This window comes from Mixophyes fleayi, chromosome 6, assembly GCF_038048845.1.
Source record: "Mixophyes fleayi isolate aMixFle1 chromosome 6, aMixFle1.hap1, whole genome shotgun sequence".
In the NCBI taxonomy this organism is placed as follows: domain Eukaryota; kingdom Metazoa; phylum Chordata; class Amphibia; order Anura; family Limnodynastidae; genus Mixophyes; species Mixophyes fleayi.
In genome coordinates, this window is record NC_134407.1 from 10,362,995 (window position 1) to 10,390,961 (window position 27,967).

Below are 27,967 nucleotides of genomic sequence, written 5' to 3' on the forward strand. Positions count from 1 at the left end.
ATGATAGTGTAATCCAAATAAGATAAAAAAAACCTGTACTATTATGCAAATTCATCTCCCGTGCAAAGTAAACTCTTTGTAAATACATTAATAATTAATTAATAAAAAAATATTATTAAACATATACAAATTATAATAGTTAAATCCAGTAGATTTTAGTTGGGCTATGTTCTGATGAATTGAGGTAACGTGACTCCTTACTGAATAACCTTGAGATGATTGTACGGTTAATTCAAAATGTTACTATTAAACAATATTAGTATGATCATTTATTAATTCTTAATAATACATATATATATATATATATATATATATATATATATATATATATGTAAAGCAAGATAATGTGGTATGAACCTAACAATGGTTCTGCACACTACACTCAGTATAATACATTTAAAAAATATATATATATATATCAACGCTACGCAACTCCACGGAAGTGATCTATACGTATATGAACATTTATTTGACTTTTCTGCTCTGTGAGTACATACTCCATGTTGACCTCAGCTCATGATTTCCGTGATTGGACACAATTGGCTGTTACGCTGCTTTTTACGTTGCATAAGCGACTGGTGACTGAATTCATCTTGGTACGTATCTGCAGATCCGTTGCTTGATGAATCCGTGCCTACGTGTCTTGCGCTGATGTGCGCATATTACGTTATGCAAGTTGCTCTCAGAATCCGTCCGCTAATGAACCATAGTGTTTGCATGAGAATAGAGTGATCAAAAGTGTCAAAAGGTCCATAAGAATTAGAAGTGCGCAATGACCGTTAGATCAAGCATGATGAAATGATACCAATGGAGAAAGAGATTGCAGATGTTAGTTAAGTCTTGAATGAGCACAGAGATACTATTATATTGTTACAGAAACATATGAAATACTACATTAGTATGATTTTTTTTTAATGTTTTTAGGAATGAGAGTATGACCAAGATGAAGTCCACTTTCCCTTAGTTGTAATCAAGGACTGAAGTTTAGGAACAGAGCCCCAACACCATGTGACGGAGACACAACACAATAATTTTACGCTGCATTGTTTCCAGTTACAACATCACGTGATTATTTAAACTATTTAGGGACTGTCTGACACATTGGGGATTAAGGGCATGTATGACCTTCTCTAAATAGCCACGGGGTCTATATTCGATGGAACTTGTCATGTAGATAATAAGTTATATTTTCCAAGCACGCTACATTCCAGGCAACATTTTTGATAGAGGTGACGACAAGGAAAAAAAAAGTGTCTATTTTGCAGGTATTCATAAAAATTCAAAGACGGGAACGCTACATGTGAGACTTGGAAACGCCTTATATTTTCAGTTAAGAAACTATATATGAATTAATATGTGACTATCCACACGCTGCCTCAACGCTTCACATACAACCTTGTGCCACTCCAGCCTCTAAAACTTCTCCTGTGCTGCTCCATAACTCTGGAACACACTTCTATTCAAACTCTACTATCGATGAATATTTGGCAAGACTCCAGGCTCCTGGCTGTCAGTTATAGTTACAGTCTTTGTCAGAGTTCCAAGGTTTCCTAGGGCCTTGCTCCCCACAGTAACTGATTATGTCATCGTGGAAAAGTGTCATAATGTATAACACAGTTCATGTTATATATAATGGTCTATCACATTCTAATCATTTATAGGGGCAGGGGAGCACCGAAATAACATCTTACAGCCAGGTCCTGTGCAGTACTGGAGCACGGTTATAGTGTGAGTATAGATAGCATCTTCTATTAAAATACAAAGGAGGGCGGGATACAATTACAATATGTCATTGAAGGACCCTTTCATAACTATACTGTTAAGTACTACAGTGGCACGGGCACCCTTCTTGCTGTTTTACTTTGCTTTACTGTCAAGATGGCAAAGTAGTGAACAACACTAAGCTCTACACACTTTCTTGTGACCATAATGCTAACTGAAAGAGACCAAGTCCCTAGACACCGGTCACTGTCTGACATCGGTCACCCTGCACAAAAGAAACAAACAGGTTCAAATAATTTTCACTCCTCCCACAGCACTAATTTGATGGACAGATAAAACTCCCACCTTGCCATTAAAAATAAGCACTCTGCAGGTGCTCTGTTTAATTACTCTCACTGCAGACACGCCCTGTCAGGTTGTTGTTAGCTGTGGAAAAGATACATCATTCTCATTACTATTATTTAGTCACACATATGTCCTCCACCATTTTATTTTTGAACTATGTACACTGCTAAGAGTGTACCATCTGCAGCCTTGCTCTGCAGACTGTCATCTAAACATTGAGATAATCTCTTGGATGCCTGTGGCAAATCATTCCCTTTGTCTCACCACTTAAACATGTTAATTGCCATTTTCATTAAATATGGACATAATATTAAAATTTCACCCCTCAATAGATTATTAAGTGGTTGTGCCCCTGTGATAAAGTTACTAGTTTGCTACCTTGTTTCGGACAATAAATTGAAAGAAAAACAAATGTGAAAATTAAAAATATACCTCAAATAATTTTTTAAGATGATTTCCGTCTTTATCTGTTTCCTCCCTTTCCTGTTGGCAGCTGCTCAATAAAACTAGCGGCATCCTGTCATTGAGGTGAACTAGACAGATTACATATTTGGAACAAATTTATTTTCGGTGTGGTCCTAATACTTTTCTGAACATCAGCTTGAGTTGTGTCCTGGTTTTCTAAGCACATTATGCTGAGTTCATACCATTTTAATACAAAGCTTCAAAGTGTTAAACTTGTGGCATCAATTTCACAAAGTGGCTGCAATAGTTCATGGAACTTTGTGGCAGCGTTGTTTACACATAGACAACACTTTTAATTTACATTTCATTGTAAATTTGACAATAAAATAACTAGGTAACCTCAGCTGAGGTAGGCATGCTATAAAAATGGCTGCTGTCTGGATTCACTAGCTTAAACTAAACTAAACTAAAACAAATAAACCAGGAGACTGTTAAAAATAAAGGTTAAGAAATAAGCAGAAGCGGCAGCTGCCTTTGGTGCATTTAAGTTTAGGGGCTAAAGTGCATCATTAATGCATATTATTTTCCTGCTTGTCAGAGAATGCCCAGATTTTATTGGGAAAACAACATACATGACATAACGTTTATGTGCAGAGTCTGGAGGGGAGGGGGAGAATGATAATCACTACCAGTTTGGTACGAGGGACCAACGGGAGCAAGATGTTCCTCACTAACCTTTTGAAACACTGCTGGGTTGGGAAGAACCGGTCCAAATCCAGGTACATCATCCCGAGCTGTGACCGAGACCTGCATGGAAAACACACTAGAGGTCAATCAGATTAACCAAGGAGACAACAAACTTCTGTGAACAACGATGAAGGACAACAAGTCATGGGAATATAGACAAACACCAACGCGTTTCCATCACTGGTACAGAGAATGTAATACTGTCGAAACGCGGACATCTGGTCGATCAATATGATCACCAATGACTTAAATTTGTGTGTGTGCAATTTGGAAACACACCAATTTGAGTGATATGTGTACTCCTCCACAGCGATCAATTATACCTATTCCCATTGATATTAAAGCTGTTTTCACCAAGTTGATGACCACAGCCCAGGCCTGGATGGACTATGGATAAATAGAAGCACTGTATACTATGAGGTATTAGTGTATTGAATCTATTGATTTGGTGTACCCATAAGGAACTGGTGTCAGCCTGCAGGTAAATGGGTAAGAATTTAGTGAAAAAGGTGTGCTTCTTTAAACTAATGAAATGTGTACAAATGTATAAAATCATTTAAAAAGTACAACCAGATCAATAAGACCACTGTGTATGTGAGTGCAAAAGAAAATGTTGTCCAGGGCTATAAAGTAAACAATATATAAATCACTATGAGGCAGTACACTGAACTATAGGAGATGGATTGACGTTGGTCGGTGAGCTAATGGCAATATAGTTATATTGTGCTAAAACGTCTCCTATTTATGTTTATGCTGACACATTTTCTTTTGTCCTGTAATTGTGTAAGAGTTTGCTGTATATCCTTAAGTGTGTATAGGTATGTCATAGGGGGGGGGGAAGGGGGTGATATCACAGCTTGTCTGTTGATTGGCTCTTCAGGGTCTAATACTATGTATTAAAATGAAGACATATGTGTGTACTAGTGTGAAAGGTTTAGGTGTGAGTAGGTTAGGTGTGAGGGTGTACCAGTGTGAGTAGTATATGTGGGAGTAGGGTAGGTGTGAGTGTGTACCAGTGTGAGTAGTATAGGTGTGAGTAGGGTAGGTGTGAGGGTGTACCAGTGTGAGTAGTATATGTGGGAGTAGGGTAGATGTGAGGGTGTCCCAGTGTGAGTGGTTTAGACGGAAGAAGGGTAGGTGTGAGTGTGTACCAGTGTGAGTAGTATAGGTGGGAGTAGGGTAGATGTGAGGGTGTACCAGTATGAGAAGTATATGTGGGAGTAGGGTAGGTGTGAGGGTGTACCAGTATAGGCAGTATAGACGGGAGTAGGTTAGGTGTGCAGGTGTACTAGTATGAGTAGCATAGGTGGGAGTAGGGTAGATGTGAGGGTGTACCTGTGTGAGTAGTATAGATGGGATTAGGTTAGATGTGAGGGTGTACCAGTGTGAGTAGGGAAGGTGTGAGGGTGCACTAGTATGAGTAGTATAGGTGAGAGTAGGGTAGGTGTGCGAGTGTACCAGTGTGAGAGGTTTAGGTGGGAATAGGGAAGGTGTGAGGGTGTACCAGTATAGGTAGTATAGATGGGAGTAGGTTAGGTGTCAGGATGTACTAGTATGAGAAGTATAGGTGGGAGTAGGGTAGGTGTGAGGGTGTATCAGTGTGAGTAGTATAGGTGGGAGTAGGGTAAGTGTCAGGTGTACTAGTATGAGTAGTATAGGTGGGAGTAGGGTAGGTGTCAGGGTGTACTAGTATGAGTAGTATAGGTGGGAGTAGGGTAAGTGTCAGGTGTACTAGTATGAGTAGTATAGGTGGGAGTAGGGTAGGTGTGAGGGTGTACAAGGTAGGTAGTATAGGTAATATTTTCTGCTCAATGTCACTCATTCACTTGTCTTCCTGTGCTGTCCTTCTCATCTTTACGATTACTGTCATGTGTCTTGTGTTTATTTAATCCTGTAACTTGTCCTATCCCCTCCCATTGGCCCCATCCATTTGAAACAAGAAAATATTAGCAATTCTGTACAATGTAGAGTCACATACACAGACCTCTGTGCCTAGCACAGCAGCATTACCTTGTACAGAATATTGCCGCTGTGGCTTCGGCAGGACTGGACCACAACATAGCAGTGCAGGAAGTGGGAGGTAACGATATCGGGTGAGAATACGGACCCAGCATCCTGATATACGAGGGTCACTATGTCATTCCCAATGTGGCGTTTTCTCTGCAGCTGGAAGAAAATAAAATCATAGGACGAGGGATGAACATGGTTATAATAAAAAAGAACCTTTATTTAAAGTGTATCTGGAAAAGTTATGAAGAGGAAATGAGATGAAGCAAGAAGGGGTAATGTTATGGCTGGGATTGTCACCTATTTGGTTTTCACCAGATTTTTAGGCTACTCTGTCTGGTTTACAAGCACCTGTCTGGGTTTCAGGAGCCAGAGAAAGAGAGAACTGTATTGAGCGGATTTAGTTAATCAGAAGTGAGAAGGAACAAATTTGATGTGGAGGAATCAAGGATCCATAACAAGTATTGTATTTGTAATCACATTTCTACAAGTATCACAGAATGGATATATCTAGAAAAGTGATTCCTACATTGCTGTAGTAAAGGGTCTCTTTCACTTTTGATTTGGATAAAACCGGACTGCTTGTGGACTTGTGTATCTTTTTAACATACTACACCATAAATACTTTGTTTACATTCCAGCTCCTCTTTGTCCTAATTACAAATCAGAAAATTGTTGTGTTAAAGTTCACACTCCTGTCCACAACCGATGATACAGATCATCTCTGTGAATACATATGAGCCCTTGATATTCCTTTAATTCCTTTAATCTTTAAAAGTGAAGCCGTTAGTGCTGCCCATAGCAACGGCCAAGATAAATGCAATATAAAGTACAGTAACTGACACCTCTATTAGCTCACACCTGTGAACACTGTATTCAGATTGTACTTGTTGCTAATCATTCTTTGTCCAGAAATATTTTAGTGACGTATTATTTCTGCATAAAAAATCTGATGTCACTTCATTCATTTGGTGTCCTACATCCATGGAGCAGGTACGATCCTCTCAACACCCGCCTCTAGAGGTATCACATTAAAGGCGGGGAAAATGAAGAGGGGAATGTTACAAAGCGCAGGGAGCATGAAGAGGGGAATGTTAGGACATGTAGAGAGCAGGAAAAAGGGAATGTTTGGAAAAGCAGGGACCAAGGAGGGGTGAATGTTAGAACAGGCAACGTCTGGGTCCCAAGCCAACTGATGCCACACAGATTAACAGTGCTGACCACTGGCTCTTCATTTAGCACTTCATCTAGCGGAACTTCATACGCTAGCGGTCAGTTAGCTTTTAACAGGAGTGATGCCGAGTGCAGTTATATCCAAAAAGACTCTGAAGGGCTAAACTGGAAAGCAGCCAACAATGTTTGTGGCGATTACATCCCTATATATGCACAAGTGAGACCCCATTATTCCACAGCAAATCGTTCCAGATTGCCCAGAGCTGAAAACAGCAGGGGGCAGGGGGGGTACTGACTATGTGCCGAAAGAGGGCAGGTTTGTGCCAGTCCATCCAATAGGAGGGGTCTGGATTGGTATCAACAACTTTCACCCTCTCAGCACCATGTCAAGACCCAAGCAAGGCCACAGTGGGCGAAGGCTCAGTCCGAATAATGACAGATTTGAATTGGACTGTAGCAACTGAGGGTTACAGCTTCCACATGGCTGGTCAGGATGTGCAATCGAGGACACCTAGACTGCAAGATTCCACTGACTTTGTTTCGTTGTGTGCCTGCAAAAAGCAGGATTACATTAGGCTTGGTTGCTGCGTGTCCGTCAGAGGAACGAATCCAGGAGAACGGCACATATGGATAAGCAACTTGGAAGCAATGACTATAGGTCACTTTGTGGTGGGATTATGTAGCGGTATGGTGCGGTAAGCCCTTGGTACAGTTACTAAAAGTGCTATAGTATTTTAGTGTACTTTGCTTAAATAAAAGTGTCCTGCTTTTGGACCTACATATGTAAATTAGTACCCACTGGGGTATGCTGGCTGACTGCTGAAGTTGCCTTCAGTTTGTTATAGAGCACTTATCACTGTTTAGTACAGTAAAAGAGCTATCCTAACACTCCACATCCTGATAGGGGGCGTGTTAGGATAGGCAGGGAACAGGAAGATTGGGCATGTTAGGAAAGAGATGGAACAGGAAGAGGGGGGTTTTGGGAAAGGCAGGGCACTGGAAGAGGGAACATCTTAGAAAAGGCAGGGTAGAGAGGGATTTTAGGAAATAAAGGGACTCAAAAATTGGACTATTAAGAAAGGCTGTTGAAAATGGCAGGGAACAGAAAAAGTGGGAAAATTAGAAAAGGCAGGACACAGGAAATGGGGGTATATTTAGGGGCAAAGGGAACAAGATGAAGGGTGAATGTTAGTTTATACCAAAGCAAAATATGTATAACACTTAAATGTGTGTGTGTACATACAACACATACACTGTATGTATATAATAAGAGGTGTGTATATATACACACATTTAATTGTTATACAATTTTTACTTTGTTGCAGAGTCTCCTTTAAGAGGCAGCCATTTATCTTTGGAATTATAATTTAAGTTTAATTTATCTACCTGTGTAATTAATTTTAATGTTAGTTTAGACAATAAAGAAAAAGAAGAGAAATGTCAGAAGGGACGGGAAGATATTAGAGGAGGGATACTGGAGGAAATAAAATGATCTGATAAAAGATATAGACGTTAGTAAGAAAAGAATGGAAACAAGATAGAAGCAAACCGATGTGACACAGGAAAACCATAACTTAGAAAACATTTTGCAAAAGCGACATATTAAAAATATCACACCCACATTTGAAACAATCTCGTGCTTAATAACACACAGACCTGCTGAGTGTCCCCTGGCGTGTAGGGGAGTTTAGTTGACACGTGGAACATGATCTCGTGGCCCCGGAACGTGGTATATACAGATTCTGATCCTGTCTGACCTTGTGAAACATCTAGACCTCCACGGAATCTACAGGGGCAAAAATGAATAATCAGGCTGACCTCAAACCCTTCTGCTGGAGAATGTCACATTGTTCAATATTTAAATGCATGATAAATGTTTATCCACCCAGCACACATGCATTATTTATTATTCTGCATTATTTAATAGTTCATTATGTCCCAAGCAAAACACATATAATAACAATGATGTGTCTCTAAGAACAGCCCACAGAGCAAGACTCAGCGTTACTTTCTCACCCTTTAAAGTTCTGCAGGTCGATTCTTTCTCCCAGGAAATCGAGAAATTCAGTGAACCCCAAACTCTCCTCCGTGTTACTGAACAGCTCTGTCTCTGTCACCTGCAACATGATGGGAGAACTTTGGCGAGGGGTGAAGAGATGGACGAGGTGCTAAGCTACGGAAATTTGGGGCGGACACATACAAATTCTGTTCATGCAAATTTGGGGTTCATTTAAGAGCTGGAAAAAAATGGTTGCACCAGTACATTTTCCCAGAAGCAGCTGGGCACATTCTAACATATATCACATATAAGTTGCATACCCTTTTCCACATTTTCAAGGTCCCTTTGAAAAAATCCTTTGTTCAACATTTTGGTCCATGGATGTAATTCAGATGTCTGTGTCAGCAGCCGCGGCGGCCGAGGGCACCGGCGCGACTTCCTGTCTCCTCTTACTGGCGTCCCGGGCCATCTCCATGACGACCGTGGTGCCACTTCCGGTTTCCTCGTCCCGGTTGCCTAGGCAACAACCGGGATGCCTCAGGGCTTTGCCCTGATTGGCCCTTGGTACTATTTAAGGCAGTGAGGACTGAGCTTCACTGCCGGTTATAGCATTCTGTCTCAGTACTGCTGCCTGCTCCTGTGCTATATTGTTGTTTAACCTTAGATTACCTTTTCCCGTGTATGACCTCTGCCTGTTCCTGGATTCTGAATCTTTGCCTGTGACCCTGACCTTCTGCCTGTACCCAGACTCTGAACCTTTGCCTGTGACCCAGATCTACTGCCTGTACCTGGACTCCGAACCTTAGCCTGTGGCCCTGACCCAGCTGGTACCTGACGTCTCAACCTGTGCTCTGTCCACTCCGTAGATCTCTGGTCGGTCCCTACTCGTGTTTTACCTCCTGTACCTGTGCGCTGCCGTTTGAACATAAACTTGTACTACACTGAGTGTAAGTCCTGGGGGCATCCAAGTACCTGTGACCATAACCAGTCTCTACGGGAAAGGCGGCTGCTATAGGTGAAGACCTTTTCTGCTATAGTTCTACAAGTTTATGCCGCACTGGTTGCCATAACAGTCTGCAGAAGTAAAACTGCTGCTTACTGCCACATTTGTATCCCTCTTAATAAATTTGAATTTCATTCCAGAAGTACTGTATTTAACTGTCATTTATTAAAGTGGCGGCTGAATAACATTATGGTCACACCCAAAATGGTCCAACAATCTGGATGTTTTAGGTGGCCAATAAGGCTACGGTGGCTCTGGCTAAAATCAGGAACTTTTCCAAACATCTGTGGTCTCCACCCCTTTCTGTTAAATAGCATATACTGCAAAATGTACTTTGTTTTCGCAATTGTGTCTAAAAACAGGCTCAGTATTGTGTATATCTCACTATTTGTAAGGAATGTCCCATTCCACCCACATCCGGCAAGGTCCATCCAATCATTAATTTGCACTTGAGATGCTTGTGAGTACTTTATACTTTATAATAATGTTCTATACGCTTCATCATAACAATATTTATTTCCTACTCTGAAAACTTTATTTATGCCACTTGGTTTTGCATTGTTGCACCTAGGTGGTCCGTCCAGCCCCCATCAAGGTGCATAGGTTTACGCTCCTTCTAGCAGAGCACGTAGGTGTGTGAAGAAGTGGAAAAAGCTGTGCAAATGGAAAGCTGATTGTGCAACCATTAAAAGCCCATACCAGTACAACTTTGAAATAACCAATTCTATGTTTATCTATTAAAATCCGTCTCGGTTTGCTCTTATTTAAGACTAAATTTACTAATGAGAGTGATGGGAAAGCAGGACTTTTTTGCATGCTGAATTTTTATGTGAGACTTATTTTCACATTTGGTAAAGTACAACTACACATTTTTGGATTCTAGGATTCTCCCTGAAGTGCAAATGTAAGTTTTTAATAAAGCCCCCAATTAAAAGTAGAATATAAAACCTAGTCTTTGACAGCTCAGAACTAGGTCAAAATTGAAATCAGTTTGTGGATGGCAATTTGTTGTGCGCACCTCCACATGGAAAAAAAGACCACCAAACATCATGTGTTACACAAATCTCGGTGGTACACCAAAGGCTTTCAGTGAAGGGTTAAATTAAGGTTTTATTTTGATTCTTACAAATCATGTCATCTCCTTGTGTCATCTTTGAGCTGGCCTCTCACCTGTCCTGGTTTCTGGTATATGACCCCGAATTTGAAGTTGTTGGTCATGACATGTTCATCGAAGGTCACCAGCAGCTGAGAGGCCTGGAACACAAACACAAACACGGTCAAGTCGATTTCTGGTAACCAGTCAGAAACCTGTGTTATCGGATCGATACAACGAACTCTCACCTTCATGTAGAGGACAGGAAAGAACCTCTCAGAAGATAATTCTTCACATAAGACCTGTCAGAGAGAGAACAGAAGTTGGGGCGGTGGACAACTGGTAACATTTCCACTTCAATCAGTTACAAACAATTGGCTTATGTCAAAGTCTGAATGAACCCCACTGTATGGAGAATGTGTATGGTATAAAATATTTAGGTACAAAGCCAAGGTGGAATCTCCCAATATGAAATCCTGTTTCTTCATGTATTGACAGACTATTAAATTACCAGAGGATCTTAAACTGAGCTCCAAGAATAAGTGGTACAAGGAGCATAAGGAAAACATGGCAAAACTGACTTATTGCCATCTGATATCACAAAGTCATTAAACAAATATCCTCATAATAAGTGTCTTGCCAACAACAAAAACATAGACAAGCAGAATATTTCACTGTTCCTACGTGAGTGCTGTGTGCAGAGCATGACACGGGTACATTCTACATATTAGAAGTGCCCCCGGACAGACAACTTGTGCAACCAGCTGTGAGACTTATGCCCATCACATGATGGCTCATGCCAGCAACAGGAAAATGATCCCTTTAACATCCACTGTCACCAATACTGTCACAACTAACTGAAGACATAAAAGAGGCTGCAACAAGCTGTATTTTAGAACAAGAATTTAAACCGACTCTCGTATTATTACCGCAGCCTCTAAACTCCTAACTCTCACTTCCTTCTATGGTTTCTCCCAATGGACATTTTCCGCCACCCACTGTGATGATCGCTCCCTGGACCTAGTGTTCTCCCATCTCTGTGATATCTCCAACTTCTACAATTCTGTCTATCCCTCTCTGACCACAATCTCCTTCCTTTTACCTTCTCTTTACCCCTTGCCCCCATCTCCCACCCAAAGTTGCTCACACATTGTGTCCCATCTAAGCATTGACCCCATCATCTTTGCATCTTCCTTCGAACCCTTACTTGGTCCCATTATTTCCATATCATGCCCTAATGCTGTTGTCTCTCTGTACAATTCCACACTCTCTGGCCGCTCCAGCCAATCCCCTTAGTCTCCGCCAATCTAAACCACCACCCTGGCACTCCCCTCTCCTCGTCTCCTTCAAAAGTACTCCTGCTCCTCTGAACGCCAATGGAGGAAATCTCGGTCCATTGCTGACTTCATCCACTTTAAATTTATCCTTTCCTTCTACTATTCTGTCCTCTCTCTTGCCAGAAAAGCCTATTTTCCATTCCTCATCTCATCCATGTCCAATAAATCCCAACACCTCTTTGCTACCATTAATTCTGTACTGTGTCCTCCCCCCATCCCCCTCACCCATCAACGCTCTTGATTTCTCCTTCTAAGACAAAATTGACTCTATCTACAATAATACCTGTTCTTGTCAGATTTGCCTCCGCCCACCTGTCCTCTCTACCACTCACTCTGCCGCCCTTGGCTCTTTCCCTCTTGTAACTGTGCCTGAGATCCTTTCTCTTTTCTCCTCCTCTTCTTCTATGACCTGTCCTCTCAAGCCTGTCCTCTCCAAGTTCCTCTGCTCCCTTTCTCCCAATGCCTGTTGTCACCATGCTCACCACTTTAACCTTTCTCTCTCTACTGGTATCTTCCCCTCGGCCATCAAGCATGCTCTCATGTCCCCTATTCTCAAGACACCCTTCCTTGACCCATCCTTTCTCTCCAAATTTCGCCCCATATCTCTGCTTCCCTTTACTTCTAAAATTCTCAAGCAAATTGTCTTCAATCGTCTGACCCACTTTCTCTCTTCCCACTCTCTTCTTGACCTTCCTCAGTCTGGCTTCCATCCCCTTCACTCAACTGACACTGCCCTCAATAACGACTTACTCTCAGGTAAGTCCAAAGGTCACTTCTCCCTTCTCCTACTCCTCGATTTCTCTGCTGCTTTTGACATTGTTGATCATGCTCCTCTTCTCACCACCCTTCTCTCCCTAGGTCTTCGCAAAACAGCTCTCTCCTGGTTTGCATCATACCACTCTGATCACTGTTTTAGCATGTCTGCTTCCGACTCTACTCCCCCCTCTTCCTCTTTCTATTGGAGTCCCCCATGGCTCTGTACTTGTCCCTCTGCTCTTCTGTCTCTACACCACCTCTCTCTGTGAACTTATTCAATTATTTGGCCTCCAATACCACCTATTTGCTGATGATCACGTTTATCATGAGACACTTGTACTACTGCTGTCTTAAATAACTGGAAGCATCGCTGTGGCCCCCAGATTAGCATGCCGCCAGCTATAGTCTTCACTGGGGTTTTGTTTTATTAATAGAAAAAATCCCTAAATCTGTCGATAACTCAATTTTTACTGGATCTAGGGGTTTTCACCTATTCATAAAGAGACCCCATAATCTCTTGTCTTCGTGCAAACACATCCACTAGTACCATCAGCAGGGCCGTCTCTTCCATTGGGCACAATGGGCAGGTGGCAGTCAGAGGTAGCGTGAAAAAAAAAATCCTGCAAAAAAAAATAATCAAATACTTACCTTGCGGTCAGCTGGCGATCCGGCTCCCTCCCTGGTCTCCTCCTCCGTGCGGCGCTCGCAGTGCATGTCGGGTGTGACGTCATCACGCCCGCCCGACATCCATTGCAGAGCGCAGCACGGAGGAGGAGGCCAGGGAGGGAGACGGATCGCCAGCTGACCGCAAGGTAAGTATTTGCTTCTTTTTTTTTTGCAGTGCGAAAACAATTTAAATCAGCAGGCAGCAGCAGTGACTTGGAAGAAAAGTGAAGAGGATTGCATTGGAGAATAAGGTAAGTTAAGTGCATAAAAAAAGTGATATATATATATATATATATATATATATAAAATCATTTATTTTTTTTGACGTGTGCATATATATATATATATATATAGGGGCCCTGGTGCTCTGCTTTGCCCGGGGGCCCATAATGTTGTTAAGAGGGCCCTGACCATCATACCGGGCCCCAAGCCCCAAGGACCTGGGTTGTAGCTCAATGTGTACGGGAGTCCCTGCATCTACTTGGGTCTGATGACCCGGGAATTAGACCCAGGACTTTTGCAGGATTATTCCCGGATCCGTCCTGGGTAGCCGCCAGTGTGAACAGTGCGACACGGATTTTTCAACCCTGGTCTCACAGAAAGGAGCTGATTTTAGGGACATTGGAACATGACGATGTGAAAAAAAAGTGCCCTTTAAATGACCTATTCTTTGTCAGCCAATCAAAGCTTCTCTTGTGATGACTCCCACTTATTGCCAGGGCAGACACAAGTTCAGTATGAACGGGGTCGACCTGGGAATTTTCCGTGTCCAAGGGGCAGTGTGAACGGGGTCTGATGAGCTGGGATGCTCTGTGATACTGCAATATCCCGAGTTCTTGCCGGGCCGCAATGTGAACGAAGTACCACAGAAACCAGATAATCTTATAACAAGAACCATTTTATACGTTCATCCCTAAATATTTCCATTAGACAAATACAAATAGAAAATAAATAGTATGTATAAAGATTAGGGGACACCAGTGAACGGGAACGAGTATAGCAGTATATGATTTAAACCTTACCTGCGCCATCTGTACTGCGGAGGGGAAAGGAGTGAAGCTGGATGTGTCGATCAGCTGATGTTTGGTACCAGACTTGGTTCTAGAAAAAATATTATAGATCATACATATTATAGTGATTCCTTCGTTATAATTACAAACAATAGTTTACTATAAATATAAGGACATGAAGGAATTCAGACACGAATGATGCTAATACACGTGTAAACGATTTGCACAAGATGTCAGTGTTTCATCATCATCGCTAACGGCAGTAGTTTAAGAGCAAGAGGGGCCTCAAGCCATTTGGTGAAGGACTTGTGATTTCTCTGGTATTACACCTAGTGAAGGTGGTGGGAGAGGGATTTACTAAACTGCTTTTAGAGATTGTGAAAGTTCCCCAAATACATCGGTGGAACCCTGACAACCAATCAGATTTCCAGGTTTTTCTAAACCAGTGTCCGCAATTATAAGGAATAATGCCCTCACTATTGTAACTTATTAAGGATATTAGAAGTCACCGTGTTCTTGTGTGTAGGCATAAGAACTGCCTTTCTGTGCCCCTCATAAAATTCTGTGCTACAGTATGGTCATAGCAGTTTAGCTTGATACTCCTGAAGATTGGCCTCTGACAATCTCATGGGAATGTCAAGCTTCTTGAAAAAACAGTCAGTATTTAACTTATGTGCAAAACAGAATACTAATTTGCACCCCTTGCATTGCAACATGGTTTTGTCCAGGAGACTGAAATAAGAAGTTTCTTAAGTTCAGATCTTTAATGAATCAGGCTCTATGAGCTGGAAAGGTCAAGATGCTATCAGCCAATCAGAAACGGTGAGCTAATGTGCTGATAGTCATCATCATTACCATCATTGTGTATCGCTGCACAACCCTCCAGCTCCCGCAAGAACTATACCTCCTAGAACACTCTTAATGAGCCCCATTGTGAGCCGGTAAAATAAATACCGCTAAAACATTCTGACCCTACATCCTGCCCACTGTCAGCCTGCATTATATGTTCTCTAACATCATATCATTAGACAGTGCAGTCTGAAATGTCCACTTATTGGCACAACTTGGTACAATTTCAAGGTTGCCTTTGTTACCAGGATCAGAGTCAGGAAAGTAACTAATAGGGCTGAGAATTGTTAGATGCTATGGTCTCCCTTCCACTTTCCGGCTGGGACTGAAGTGGTTCAAGGTGGGAGGGTTGTTGAGTTGCATGAAGGTCTTCGGTGACCAGCAGAGGTGGTAGAGGCAGAGAAAGGCGATTCCCCGGATGTACTGCTAGCAGGTCCTGCTGGGGGGTTTAGCAGCCTGGGCACAGGCTCCCTGACTTCTGGAAAGTGATAATTCCTGCTCCTAAGTAATTTCCAAGCACCTTGCATATGGGGGGGTTGCTTCATAACCCCCACCAGCGGGAAACAATGATCAGGTAGTTCTAGTGACACAATCTTCATGATCCCCTTTTGCTTTGCTATTCTGAGGAATTTCACTGAATTTAAAGTCTATGGGGGGAATTTAATTGTCTGCGATTTGCCGCTGAATATCACCGCAATGTTCGGCTGTGCACATTTCTGGGTACTACGATACCCCAACTTCGCAGATATTCCTGCACACCTCTATGGGGTGCGAAGAAATATCTAAAATGTTGCATAGCCACGCAAACATTCCAATGGCACTCTGCGTGACTTCATGGACAAAAGAATCAACCCCTATGAACGGAGCTTGGATAACAATGTTCAATTGTGGTGGGATTGGTGTACACTAAGAGAACAGTTAAGGGCAAATTCTGCTGGGTGTAGTGTCAAATTTTGTAAACAAATGTGAATTAGGTGAACATTTCTACATATAATGGACAAGTGAAGTTAAGTATATGTATAACCTATAAATAATATTAACAGTGAGTTCTGATGTCATCACTTATAAGCGGTGAGTTCTGATGTCATTTATAAGCGGTGAGTTCTGATGTCATCACTTATAAGCGATGAGTTCTGATGTCATAACTTCTGATATCCATATAATTTACAATAAACAGTGTCTTTTCCCATATATAACGTATTCCAGCCATGGAAATGTCCTTAGACTACTAATAAGAAGCAGCTATACATTATCTTTTAAAATAAAGAATTGCAAATTGAGTACAAATATGCCCAAATCTGAGCCCCTCACCTGAGTATCAGGCGCAGTCTCTCGGCTTTCTGTTCCAGCTTCGCGGACAAGATAACAGCTCCGAGTCGGGGGTCCTGGGCACAGAAGTTGGAGTGCTCCTATCAGAGGGGTCAGAGGTCAATGTTTGGTCAGAGAGTAATTGGCATAGACAATTAATATTGAGTTATGAGTAATTATGGGACTTAAACCGAGATAAGAGTGTGTAGAATAAATTAAGATTTTTAATTATTTCGACAACTTCCTGCATGTTGAGTTGTTTAGTAGCAAACAATCATTCACATTGAAGCTACTGCTATAAAACCAGTGCAGAATAGCCAGGAGAATGAAACCAAACATTACGTCCTTCTCAGGCTGGGAGGGGAATGAAAGTTTCATCTGTTTACACAAAAAAATCTTACAATCCTTAGTTTATGGCATCAAGCAGTGGTGGAACTACCATTGGTGCAACAGGGGCACCACACAGCGGGCCCCATTATTTTCAGAGCCCATGTAGATAATGGGGCCCGCTGCACAGAGAACTAGCGAGCTGTGGGCCCCGGTTCCCTCCTCCCTGCTTCCCTGAACCGGGGCCCGTAGCTCGCTAGTTCCGTCTCTGGTATCAGTGCTAAACGGAGCCAGACAAAATGCACATAAATTACAAACCAACTACATTTAAATTGTGTTCTCACGAAAATTGTCAGTTTATTTCACATGAAATAAAGATTTTGTACTATTAAAAGCAGAAAGGAACTTTAGTAATTGTATTATCATTCCTCTTTTCAGGTGCTACCGTGGCAATAGGAAACCTTTTATACCACCAGAATAACTAGTTGTTCTCTGTCTCCCTCTCGCTCTTTTATGGAATGTCCCTGGAATTAGAGAAGAGCTGACAGCACAAGAGAAGGAGGACACCGAATGAGGGTGTCTATGCAACAGGGTAGACACACCAGGAGGTGTAAAACAAATGATTTATGAGCTAGGTAGACTAGTGGAATGGTCAAGAGAGTGGCAACTACAGTTTAATGGCAAAAAAATGCAAAATCATGCACTTGGGTCTAAATATAGTTTTAATGGCACTATAATGAAAATCACTGAGGAGGAGAGGGATCTGGGAGTCACTATTTCAGGTGACTTACAGGTAGGTAAGCAATGTAACAAAGCAATGAGGAAGGCAAGTCAGATGCTTGGTTGTATAGGGAGAGGAATCAGTAGTAGAAAGAAAGAAGTAATAATACCACTGTGTAGGTCATTGGTACGGCCTCATCTAGAATACTGTGTTCAGTTCTGGAGGCCGTATCTCCAGAAGGATATAAATACATTAGAGACTGTACAAAGAAGGGCAACTAAAATGATACAGGGCCTAGAGCACAAAACTTACCCGGAAAGACTAAAAGATCTTATTATGTATAGTTTGGAGCAAAGAAGGGAATGGAGGACATGATAGAAACTTTTAAATATATCAAGGGTTATAACAAGGTGCAGGAGGGTACATTATACAAAGGAAGAGAAGTATTAGAACACGAGGACATGTACTGACACTGGGGGTAAGAGAAGTATTAGAACACGAGGACATGTACTGACACTGGGGGGAAGAGAAGTATTAGAACACGAGGACATGTACTGACACTGGGGAGAAGAGAAGTATTAGAACACGAGGACATGTACTGACACTGGGGGGAAGAGAAGTATTAGAACACGAGGACATGTACTGACACTGGGGGGAAGAGAAGTATTAGAACAAGAGGACATGTACTGACACTGGGGGGAAGAGAAGTATTAGAACATGAGGACATGTACTGACACTGGGGGGAAGAGAAGTATTAGAACATGAGGACATGTACTGACACTGGGGGTAAGAGAAGTATTAGAACACGAGGACATGTACTGACACTGGGGGGAAGAGAAGTATTAGAACACGAGGACATGTACTGACACTGGGGGGAAGAGAAGTATTAGAACACGAGGACATGTACTGACACTGGGGGGAAGAGAAGTATTAGAACACGAGGACATGTACTGACACTGGTTGGAAGAGAAGTATTAGAACACAAGGACATGCACTGACACTGGGGGTAAGAGAAGTATTAGAACACGAGGACATGTACTGACACTGGGGGGAAGAGAAGTATTAGAACACGAGGACATGCGCTGACACTGGGGGGAAGTAGGTTCAGAGGGAATGTGAGGAAAAACTACTTCACAGAAAGGGTAGTGGATAAGTGGAATAGCCTCCATCAGAGGTGGTAGAGGATAATACAGTAGAGTAATTTAAACATGCTTGGGATAGACATAAGGATATCCATACAAAGATCTAAGGATCAAATAGGGTTTGATGGTGCCATAAATTAAAAATTGGGCAGACTAGATAGGCCAAGTAGTTCTTACCTGCTATCAAATTCTATGTTTAAGAATTAAAATCTTACAGATATATTACCTAATGGCTTGCACGGCATGCTGGCACTTGTAGTTTCACAAGAACTGGAGAACCACAGCACGCCCTGAAATCTTTTATAATGACTGAGCCGGTTGTCGGATCCACCGACGCAGCACTGCAGGGGAGAGGCAATGGTGCTTTCCTTCTTACTAAAGATCCATTTACATGAAACATAGAACATACTATACAATGTACTATATAAAGAGGGCAGTTCAGAGATCTGTGCACCAGTAGTTACCCCTCATTAGCAATATCCGAGCTATAAGCTAAAATAAGCTCATACTCTCATTTCTCCATTCTCTGTATTGTGCCAGAGGTCAGAGGAACAAGCAGATTTGAATCATTTAGTTTATTGGGTTTTATGTATCTCCCTTGTCACATCTGTATTGGTGGCATAGAGACATTTTATTGGAACCAAATTATACACAGCAATCACTAAACAGTCTATAGGAAATCAGCCTGACTCCTTAAACCTCCAAACACCATAGACACATGTGACTAATACAGACCAGGTATATCTGGTGGCCCCCTAGTCTTTGTTGTTATCCTCCTTTCTGATATGTATAATTAATTCACACAAAATAAAATTAAAGCTGGTTATAAAATAGTAGTAATATAAGAGTTAATGAGCTGCAGTCCATATATATATTGGCAAACTAAGTTGTTTTTCTGCTTCTTAGACAGATTTGCTCAAGGTGTATGGGGAAACATGTCTAAAATATATTACAATAGCGTAACGTATCTAAACAGAACTGTGCCCTCCTTTGTTCATGTCAGGAAACGGGGAAGCTGTGGTACAGTAAGTCAACAACAGACAAGAAGTGACAAGGTCTACTTGGATGTCTGCCTATATCTGGGGGATGATGGAAGATGTTGAGAGATCCTGATAGGTGGAGTGATATTATTGGTCTAAAGTCTTATATGATTCTTTATCTACGTATTAGTTTGTGGTTTTTATGGCATAAAATGTTTGCAAAAGTAATATGAAAATACCATTGTTTAAATTAATTAAACGGCCTTGTGCATACAATAATAAATTGAGAATATTCTGAAGAGACTTAATTTCTGGATTATTTATGAAAACTGCCGTATCACTTTCAATATCAAACATGACCAAGGGCCTGATTCATTAAGGATCTTAAATGAAAAGGTATCTTATTTCAGTCTCCTGGACAAAACAATCTTACAATGCAAGGGATGCAAACTAGTTTTCTGTTTTGCACATAAGTTAAATACTGACTGTTTTTTCATCTAGCACACAAATACTTGATAGCTTATTTGTACACTGAAATTTAAAGTTGATATTTGTGTGCTACATGAAAAAACAGTCAGTATTTAACTTATGTGCAAAACAGAATACTAGTTTGCACCCCTTGCATTGTACCATGGTTTTGTCCAGGAGACTGAAATAAGAAGATACCTCTTCATTTAAGATCCTTAATGAATCAGGCCCCAGGAAACTAAACGCTGATGTGTTTCATGGCAAAAGACGCTTGTATAATAGGACTTTTAATGGAAATCTGTATTTTTCCACTTGCTCGAGAGACCTATCTATAAAGTTAGACTAAATCTATGAAGGACACAAATACCATCTCTACTTGGGAGTATGGGTGGACAAAATCGCCAAGAGGAATTTCGGGCTCCAGTACAGCAACTTCTTGGGGTCCTTTTCATAGCTGATGAAGGGGCATGGCCACAAAGGGGTGGTGACTTTTCCCACTACACAGGCAGACCAGGGCTCCAAGGCAGGACGCTGACCCACTACTTCATACCCCCCCTTCCTCAGTGCCCCGGTGGATGAATGCTATTGTACATTTTTGTAATGCCAAACTGGTGTCTATTTTTTTGTTTGGAGAATAAGGTGCCCAGATCAGGAACTCCAGGTGGAGTCACACTTTATTTTTGGTTTTAAATCAGATAAGCATTAGTATTAGTGGATAATATTATCATACCTTGCCCAAGAAGTGCTTTCTATAGACTCGTGCGGTGGGGTCAGTCTGGAGAATTCGCAATCTGTCGTATGGAGCTTGGAGATCGGATTCTGGGGATGGCAGGGTGTGACTGGTACCCTCTATCCAGTACCCACCAAGTGGCGGCACAATTAGGAGGGGGAGAGGCCGGCCTCTTCTTAATACCTATGAAAAATAAGGCAGAGATTTGTGGAATGAAAGATGCTTATTGAATGAGAAAACGCGTCGGGTAATGAAAAAGAACCATGTTTTGAAAAGCAAAACATTTATTACATGGAATTAATTAAACAATAAAAAAGATACAAAAAGTAAAAACATTGGTTTGTAAGTATTTGGTAAGGTGTGCCACTCACTTCATGAATCCCGGGGTGCGCGGTCTCTTCCCCCTTTCTCTGCAACAATAAAAATACATCACTGCAAATTATGGGTCATCATGGTATATACGAATTTCGGACAACTGCCATGCCGCTGCTTCCCTGACAAATGTCCTCTGGATCCAAATCAAACAACAGAAGAGATTCAAAATCCTCTGTTCAATTTTTGATTCCCCACCTTTAACATGTACGTGCAACAGAGACTGTATCACTTTGAATAAACCATTGATCGTCTCAAATTATCAAATGATACTTAGTGAAGACTTCCCAGTTGACATCCACAAAAAATGGGCAAAGTGCTTTCCCAAAAGAAAGTTTTTAGTATTCCTATTTATAATATTCCTGTCACCTATGCCCAATGGAGACAGTTGTTTTGTGAGCTGAACCAAAATTCAGCCTAAAAATGGACCAGGATACAATCACATCACGAATAATGACTTTATTGTGAGTAGACAATGGGTATAGTTTAATCTTTTTTGTTTAGTTTATCTCTAAAAAGTGAGCTTTCTGACCCCCTGGAAAATGAGAATGATTATAATAAGGACTGCAATTTATGAAGATAATTCCAGAAACTTGATATACGACTTTTCTTTGAAACTACTTAATGAAACTTTAGGAGCACAGTGTACACTTGCTGCAGTTCAACAGTTATGTTGTGAATAACGGACCTTCCTTGTAACCATGGAAACAATTTGTGCACTGCACAGTAGCAACAGTGTGTTTCTGGGAATTCACTGGGCAACTTCAGGCAAAAGTCATAACCTCAGTCAAAAGTCATACAGGAGTTATTCCTGTAATTTGTAGTACCAAGCATAATGATTTATTCATTTCACTTTTGAGTAGACTTTCAATTTAAATTTGAATTAAGGTACTTCCTTTTAATTATGTAACAGTGTATGCACATATTGAGTATAAAGCTAATATAATGAATATGAAAATTAAATATGCATAATTAGTGCTTATGAGTAGAATGCAACAAATCATTTTGCAAAAGGAGGATTTTTGTCACTCTTCCTAAATAGCATGGTTAAGCACGATTTGGGACCTGACCTATCAGTTAAGACTGAGTTCTACACTCTGAAACTACTTCCACCCAGCTGTAGTTCAGTCTCTCTCACTTCAGGCTCCTGTGGATATAACAGCAAACGGGTGTTCCTGAACCGCACAGTACATGTAGCGCAGATATAACAGGTGTAATGGTGCATAGTTACCAATAATTGAATGAAACCATTGTCAGGTCATCTTCATTGATTAAATAAATGATGTGGATCTTCCAACTGTGTCATCCAGCACATATCACTCAGCTACATATTGCAGTAGCATCATTTGACATAAGACCTGACACTCTCATGTTGTAGGACTGTCACTCTATCTCTCCCTTCTCCTCTACAAAGCTGTGGTCGCACCAGTGTACTCACGTACCTCTATGTGCTGATTTAACCTCACTCCATTCCTGATCTTGGAGCAATACGTGCAGTATTAAATCTTCTGGTTGCAACTCAGAGTGAACACCCATGTTCATTTTTTGCAAATTATTGTGTTCTCCCCTCCAGGAGATACCAGAGGCGAGGGGGAGCTTGTCAGCTGGCAAGCGTAAGAGGAGACCTGCTGACTGTAGGTCCACCCACTGTAGTGATTCATGACATTGTGCGAAGGGGGCTGAGTTTAATGATGCAAATTGCGTCATTAAGCCATGCCTCTACCTGGGATCTGAGAGAGTGCCTGCCTTTCCGGGAGTCTGGGATGATACCCCAAAATTTGTGAGCCTCCCGGATATTCCAGGGAGAGTAGGCAAATGTGCCCATGCACACACCACTTGACCCACATGCATAGTAGGTTAGCAGCATCCTGCCCTGACTGTACTGTTTTGTACTGGTCTTAACAGTCCAGAGCTTTCTGCAGCATCACCGATCTCTCTCTGCATTCCGGAGCCTCCTTCTCAGAATTCAGAGAGTAGAAGGGCTGCCATCCTTAGAATTTGATTTTAGAATCTCCTGAAACTGAGTATTCTCAAAGGGGCACACAAGCTAAATCTTTTACTCAGTCAGGTACTGCAAATGCTCTCAAAGCAACACTCAAGGAGTTACACTTGCTACATGACAAGCGCCATGACATTCACTCTCTTATGACTCAGGGGATGTACACTATGGAACCCTTGGACATTTAGAGCTTTGTAAAAGGTGTCCAAGCTTCTCGGCTCTAAGGTTACTGGACAAACCAACAGTGACCACGATAACTGACCTTCAGAGGGGAGGGGAGCACACAGCGCTGATCCTCCAGACGACTGCACTGAAATACACATGCAACACATGTAAATATCATAGCACCAATGCAAATCAACAAAGTGCAACATGCAAGAAGAGAAATAAATGACCGATATATGGATAATTCCATCTTAAAATAATAGGTGTAATAAAACTTGAGTTGGCATAAAAAACGTGTCTGTATTTTTGTTTGATGTTTTTGACCCCAGAAATACCACTTGTAGGAGCATCTATGAAAACCAGTAGAACTTTTCTGACTTTGTATGTTGTCAAATTACATTCTAGGTGGAGAAGAGTTGTCTGTAGTGATATCACTGCACTTCGTGACGGTGGCAACAATCTACAACTGTATACAAAGGGCAAAGTGCTTGACCAGTTTACAGGTAGCAACAGGTGTCTGAAAAGGAGGCATTAAATACAATTAGAAAAAAAACATAGAATTTCTCACCTTCGCCACTGTTTAGAGCAGCGAAGATGGACAGAAGAGGTGGGGGCAGCACAGTCAAAAGCAGTGGTGAGGATATGGTTGTAGAGGGTGGCCAGAGTGGATGGATGGAGGGGAGAGGAGAGACAATATAGCAGGATCGAGAGCATCAAGATTGCATCTAGTAAGGGTAGATTTGGACACGAGGAAATTTGCAGAAGATAAGGAAAAAAGTGAAGGGGCCTGATTCATTAAGGATCTTAACTTAAGAAACTTCTTATTTCAGTCTCCTGGACAAAACCATGTTACAATGCAAGGGGTGCAAATTAGTATTCTGTTTTGCACATAAGTTAAATACTGACTGTTTTTTCATGTAGCACACAAATAATTGATAGCTTATTTGTACACTGAAATTTAAAGTTGATATTTGTGTGCTACATGAAAAAACAGTCAGTATTTAACTTATGTGCAAAACAGAATACTAATTTGCACCCCTTGCATTGTAACATGGTTTTGTCCAGGAGACTGAAATAAGAAGTTTCTTAAGTTAAGATCCTTAATGAATCAGGCCCAAGGAGAGAAGATGGTGGTCAGAGAGTGGAAAGGGAGAGTTGGTGAAGTCAGAAAGAATATATTGATGTGAGAAGATTAGGTCAAGGGAGTGACTGAGACAGCGAGCGGGCGAAGAGGTCCATTGTGAGAGGCCAAGGGAGGAAGAAAGGGCAGGAGGTTTGACGGATGCTGGGTCTGTGGTGTTGTCGATGAGGATGTTAAAGTCACCAAGGATGAAAGAGGGAAGGTCTGAGAAAAGGTAATGGGTAAGCCAGGCAACAAAATTATCAATAAATTGGGAAGTGGGACCAGGGGGGCGGTAGATGACTAAGACACAGAGACGGACGTGGTCGAAAAGACAGATAAAGTGGACATCAAAGGAGGAGAATGAAATGGAGGGCTCAGGGGAGATGACACGAAAGGTACAATTGCTCACAGTGTTGCCTAAGAACACAGCCATGAATAAAGAATGGTACCAAACCATCCTCCAAGAGCTACTTCTCCCAACCATCCAAGAACAGTTTGGTGATGAACAGTGCCCTTTCCAGCATGATGGAGCACCTTGCCATAAGGCAAAAGTGATAACTAAGTGGCTCGGGGATCAATTTTAGGTCCATGGCCAGGAAACTACCCAGTCCTTAATCGAATTGAGAAATTGTGGTTAAGTCATATGATGTACAACACATCTATAGATCTAACACACACATGGATAGTAAGATAGGGATCTGATACCCATAGATTGTAAGCTTGCAAGCAGGGCCTTCTTACCTCTACGTATGTAAGTATTACCCAGTATTGTTTTATTACTGCTTGTTCCCAATTGTAAAGCGCTACGGAATCTGCTGGCGCTATATAAATAAATGATGATGATGATGATAAACCTCTGATACTGTAACCAGAACAAAATGTGATGAACACTCTGAGCTGTTTCTTACCTGCATTTTCTCGATCATTTCAAACAAGTCAGCGGACTGAAAAAAGACAGAGAATCATTATAGACAAATGTTTAATGTGCTGCAGAATCTGTGCTGGGTTAACACTTCTGGGTGCTGAATCACGTGTGTATTGATAACAATAACAAGCCCAGATATTTCCTTTTATTGTACACAGGGATTCTTTATTAAGAAGCAGAAAAAGCTCACAACCCCTTGAAATTATGTTTATTCTGTCTGTGCTGCCCTAAATATTTACTGGTGCCGTCTTTCATTCACTACTGAACAATGGACCTGCAGAATGCCATCAAAACTAGGGGCCAATAGGCTGACTTTTTGTGGGTGCAAAATCGTGATAGTGAGAGTTATAAACTAAAATTAGTTTAAAAAAATAAGAATATAGTTGTTTTTCAAAGTAAAAAGAAAACAGGAAATTAAACAGTACTAAGGATTTAATCTTGATCTTTCCCCATGGTAAAGGCTGGGACAATGAGTCATTTTTGGATGGGAGTTTGAGGTTATGTGAGTAGGAGAAACAAAGATGGCGACAGGCACAGATTTGACAGCCCCCTCCCTCAATTCACCTATGTACCTTTAGTACCGCTCGTTCCTCCATTCTGCTTTACAGTTCTGCTTTGAATGAAAACTAAATGAGTGTCAAAGATTGCTGTGACCCTTTTAAAAATCCAAATGGACCTTAGTTTCAAAAGCATGGGAACATAAACATTAGAGGGGGGTGAAGAAAGCCAGATTTGAAGTTAAGGACAAGTTCACTGTTACCGACCATGTATTACCCTGGCGTGGAAGGTGAGGGGGGCACTATGAACGTATTAGCCTAAGGCGGCCTGAAGCCTTCATCATGCCTTGCTTAAAACTAGGCAAACAGAGTTGGTGAGTAGAGTGACGTATGAAGGCGTGGGGTCACTTTGTATACATTGAGGAGCAATCCCTACTGGACAAATACAATTAGAGGCCCATGGGCGTAACACACCAGGGCCATATTTTCCATTGGGCACAATGGGCAGGTGCCCGGGGGCCCCACGGGCAAGGGGGCCCCATAGGCAGGGCTCTTAGTTAGAATAAATAATCCTGAAAAAGAAAAAACCTGCAATAAAAACCTTCAAGGGTCACTGAGCAAATACATCTATCTATCTATCTATCTATCTATCTATATATAGGGGCCCCGGTGCACGGCTTTGCCCGGGGGCCAATAATGTTGTTAAGATGGCCCTGTAACACACACTCACTGGGCCACAAAATTGAGACAGGGCAACGATGTGTGTCTGCTCTCCTGAGCATATGCAGGATCCGTGCATAACACTCAGACTCCATCACAACCAAGGATTTGGGACAGTGACAAATTTCCAATTAATAGATCCATCCATGTTTTCTGTTCCCGGCCATTATTCCATCAATAGTCACAACTGTTGATTTAGCAAACTACAGAGCCCCCGCTTTACAGCACAAACCCTTGTATACTGTCACCCTCCTTTAGCACCAGGTATATTCTCAGAACAAATGTACATTAAAATGTTTTATTTCCATTATACGCCGCTCTCTTTATAGTGTAACCCTCACTACAATACCGGCTTGGTCCTTTCTTCAAGACAGTGATTTAAAGAGGGAGCGCTCTACCTACAAAAGGACAGACATGAGGAAGGACAGATACAAATACAGCAATGTACGTGAACAATGTAATAACTAAAATATACCTGGTGTATGTAACACACCTATATATTAACAGCTTTGGTGAGATTAATGATACAGAGATTTACATCAGATAAGGAGAAGTGTACAACCAGGGTTTATGTCTGGCTGGAGTGATTATTATGTACTAGATTACAGATCTGCATTAATGGAATCACCTCTCAGCATGTAATATATAACATTCTATTGCTACTGACCTTATTGCGTGAGGCCGGTGGATGAGACATCTCTTCTGTCTGTCTGTGAGGGATATCGGCAATACACAGGTCTGTCTCTTCTGGCTTTCTGAAAATGATAAGAGACATTGGGACTGATGCATTGTGGGACATATGCCAGTTTGCGTAGAAAATGATCGCTTGCAAATGCGCAAATGCAGGCTTGTGACTGTAGAGGTGGGAGAGGGCGAGGATGGGGTGTTCTGACATTGGGGAGTTCAGTCAAAGCAACAAGGCTCATGCAGAAACATGCATACATGCCTGTTGGGAAGCATATGTTTGATGGCAGCCTGGTGGCTAAGTGGTTAGCACTTCTGCCTCACAGCGCTGGTCATGAGTTCAATTCCCGACCATGGCCTTATCTGTGTGGAGTTTGTATGTTCTCCCTGTGTTTGCGTGGGTTTCCTTCGGGTGCTCCGGTTTCCTCCCACACTCCAAAAACATCCTGGTAGGTTAATTGGCTGCTATCAAAATTGACCCTAGTCTCTCTCTCTGTCTGTCTGTGTGTGTGTTAGGGAACTTAGACCGTTGGGCAGGGACTGATGTGAGTGAGTTCTCTGTACGTCGCTGCGGAATCAGTGGCGCTATATAAATAAATGGTGATGAATGTTGGTGATATGTTTTGCACTTGCTATAAACTCTCATTCTGCGATCACTTCAACATTAGTCCTATGACCTTTAACAATCTAAATG

At 41.6% G+C, this 27,967-nt stretch overlaps 1 protein-coding gene and 1 long non-coding RNA gene across 2 annotated transcripts; one reads left to right on the forward strand and one right to left on the reverse strand.

Moving 5' to 3' along the window:
- Window positions 1–1,666: 1,666 nt before the first annotated feature.
- Window positions 1,667–3,630, forward strand: LOC142160791 (uncharacterized). Its single transcript, XR_012693307.1, has 2 exons — window positions 1,667–1,728; window positions 3,127–3,630. It is a non-coding gene; the product is annotated as an uncharacterized LOC142160791 (long non-coding RNA).
- Window positions 3,631–5,211: 1,581 nt separating this feature from the next.
- On the reverse strand, window positions 5,212–27,675 carry LOC142095513 (rap1 GTPase-activating protein 1-like). The gene is made up of 12 exons (XM_075178457.1): window positions 27,257–27,675; window positions 25,356–25,391; window positions 23,422–23,469; window positions 21,160–21,198; window positions 20,789–20,971; window positions 16,424–16,521; window positions 14,276–14,354; window positions 10,743–10,796; window positions 10,572–10,655; window positions 8,416–8,516; window positions 8,056–8,185; window positions 5,212–5,385 (listed from the first exon to the last, which is right to left on the reverse strand). The coding sequence occupies exons 1-12, from the start codon at window positions 27,482–27,484 to the stop codon at window positions 5,212–5,214; spliced, it is 1,254 nt and encodes a 417-aa protein (XP_075034558.1). The 5' UTR covers window positions 27,485–27,675.
- Between the last annotated feature and the right edge of the window lie 292 nt (window positions 27,676–27,967).

Excerpts from the sequence above, each read along its gene's own strand:
- LOC142095513 (XM_075178457.1), bottom strand. The coding sequence starts at position 27,484 with ATGTCAGAACACCCCATCCTCGCCCTCTCCCACCTCTACAGTCACAAG. Across the intron at positions 8,517-10,571 it reads TATACCAGAAACCAGGACAG|GTGACAGAGACAGAGCTGTT; the intron begins GTGAGAGGCCAG and ends ATCATGTTGCAG. Across the intron at positions 5,386-8,055 it reads CGCCAGGGGACACTCAGCAG|CTGCAGAGAAAACGCCACAT; the intron begins GTCTGTGTGTTA and ends ATTTTCTTCCAG.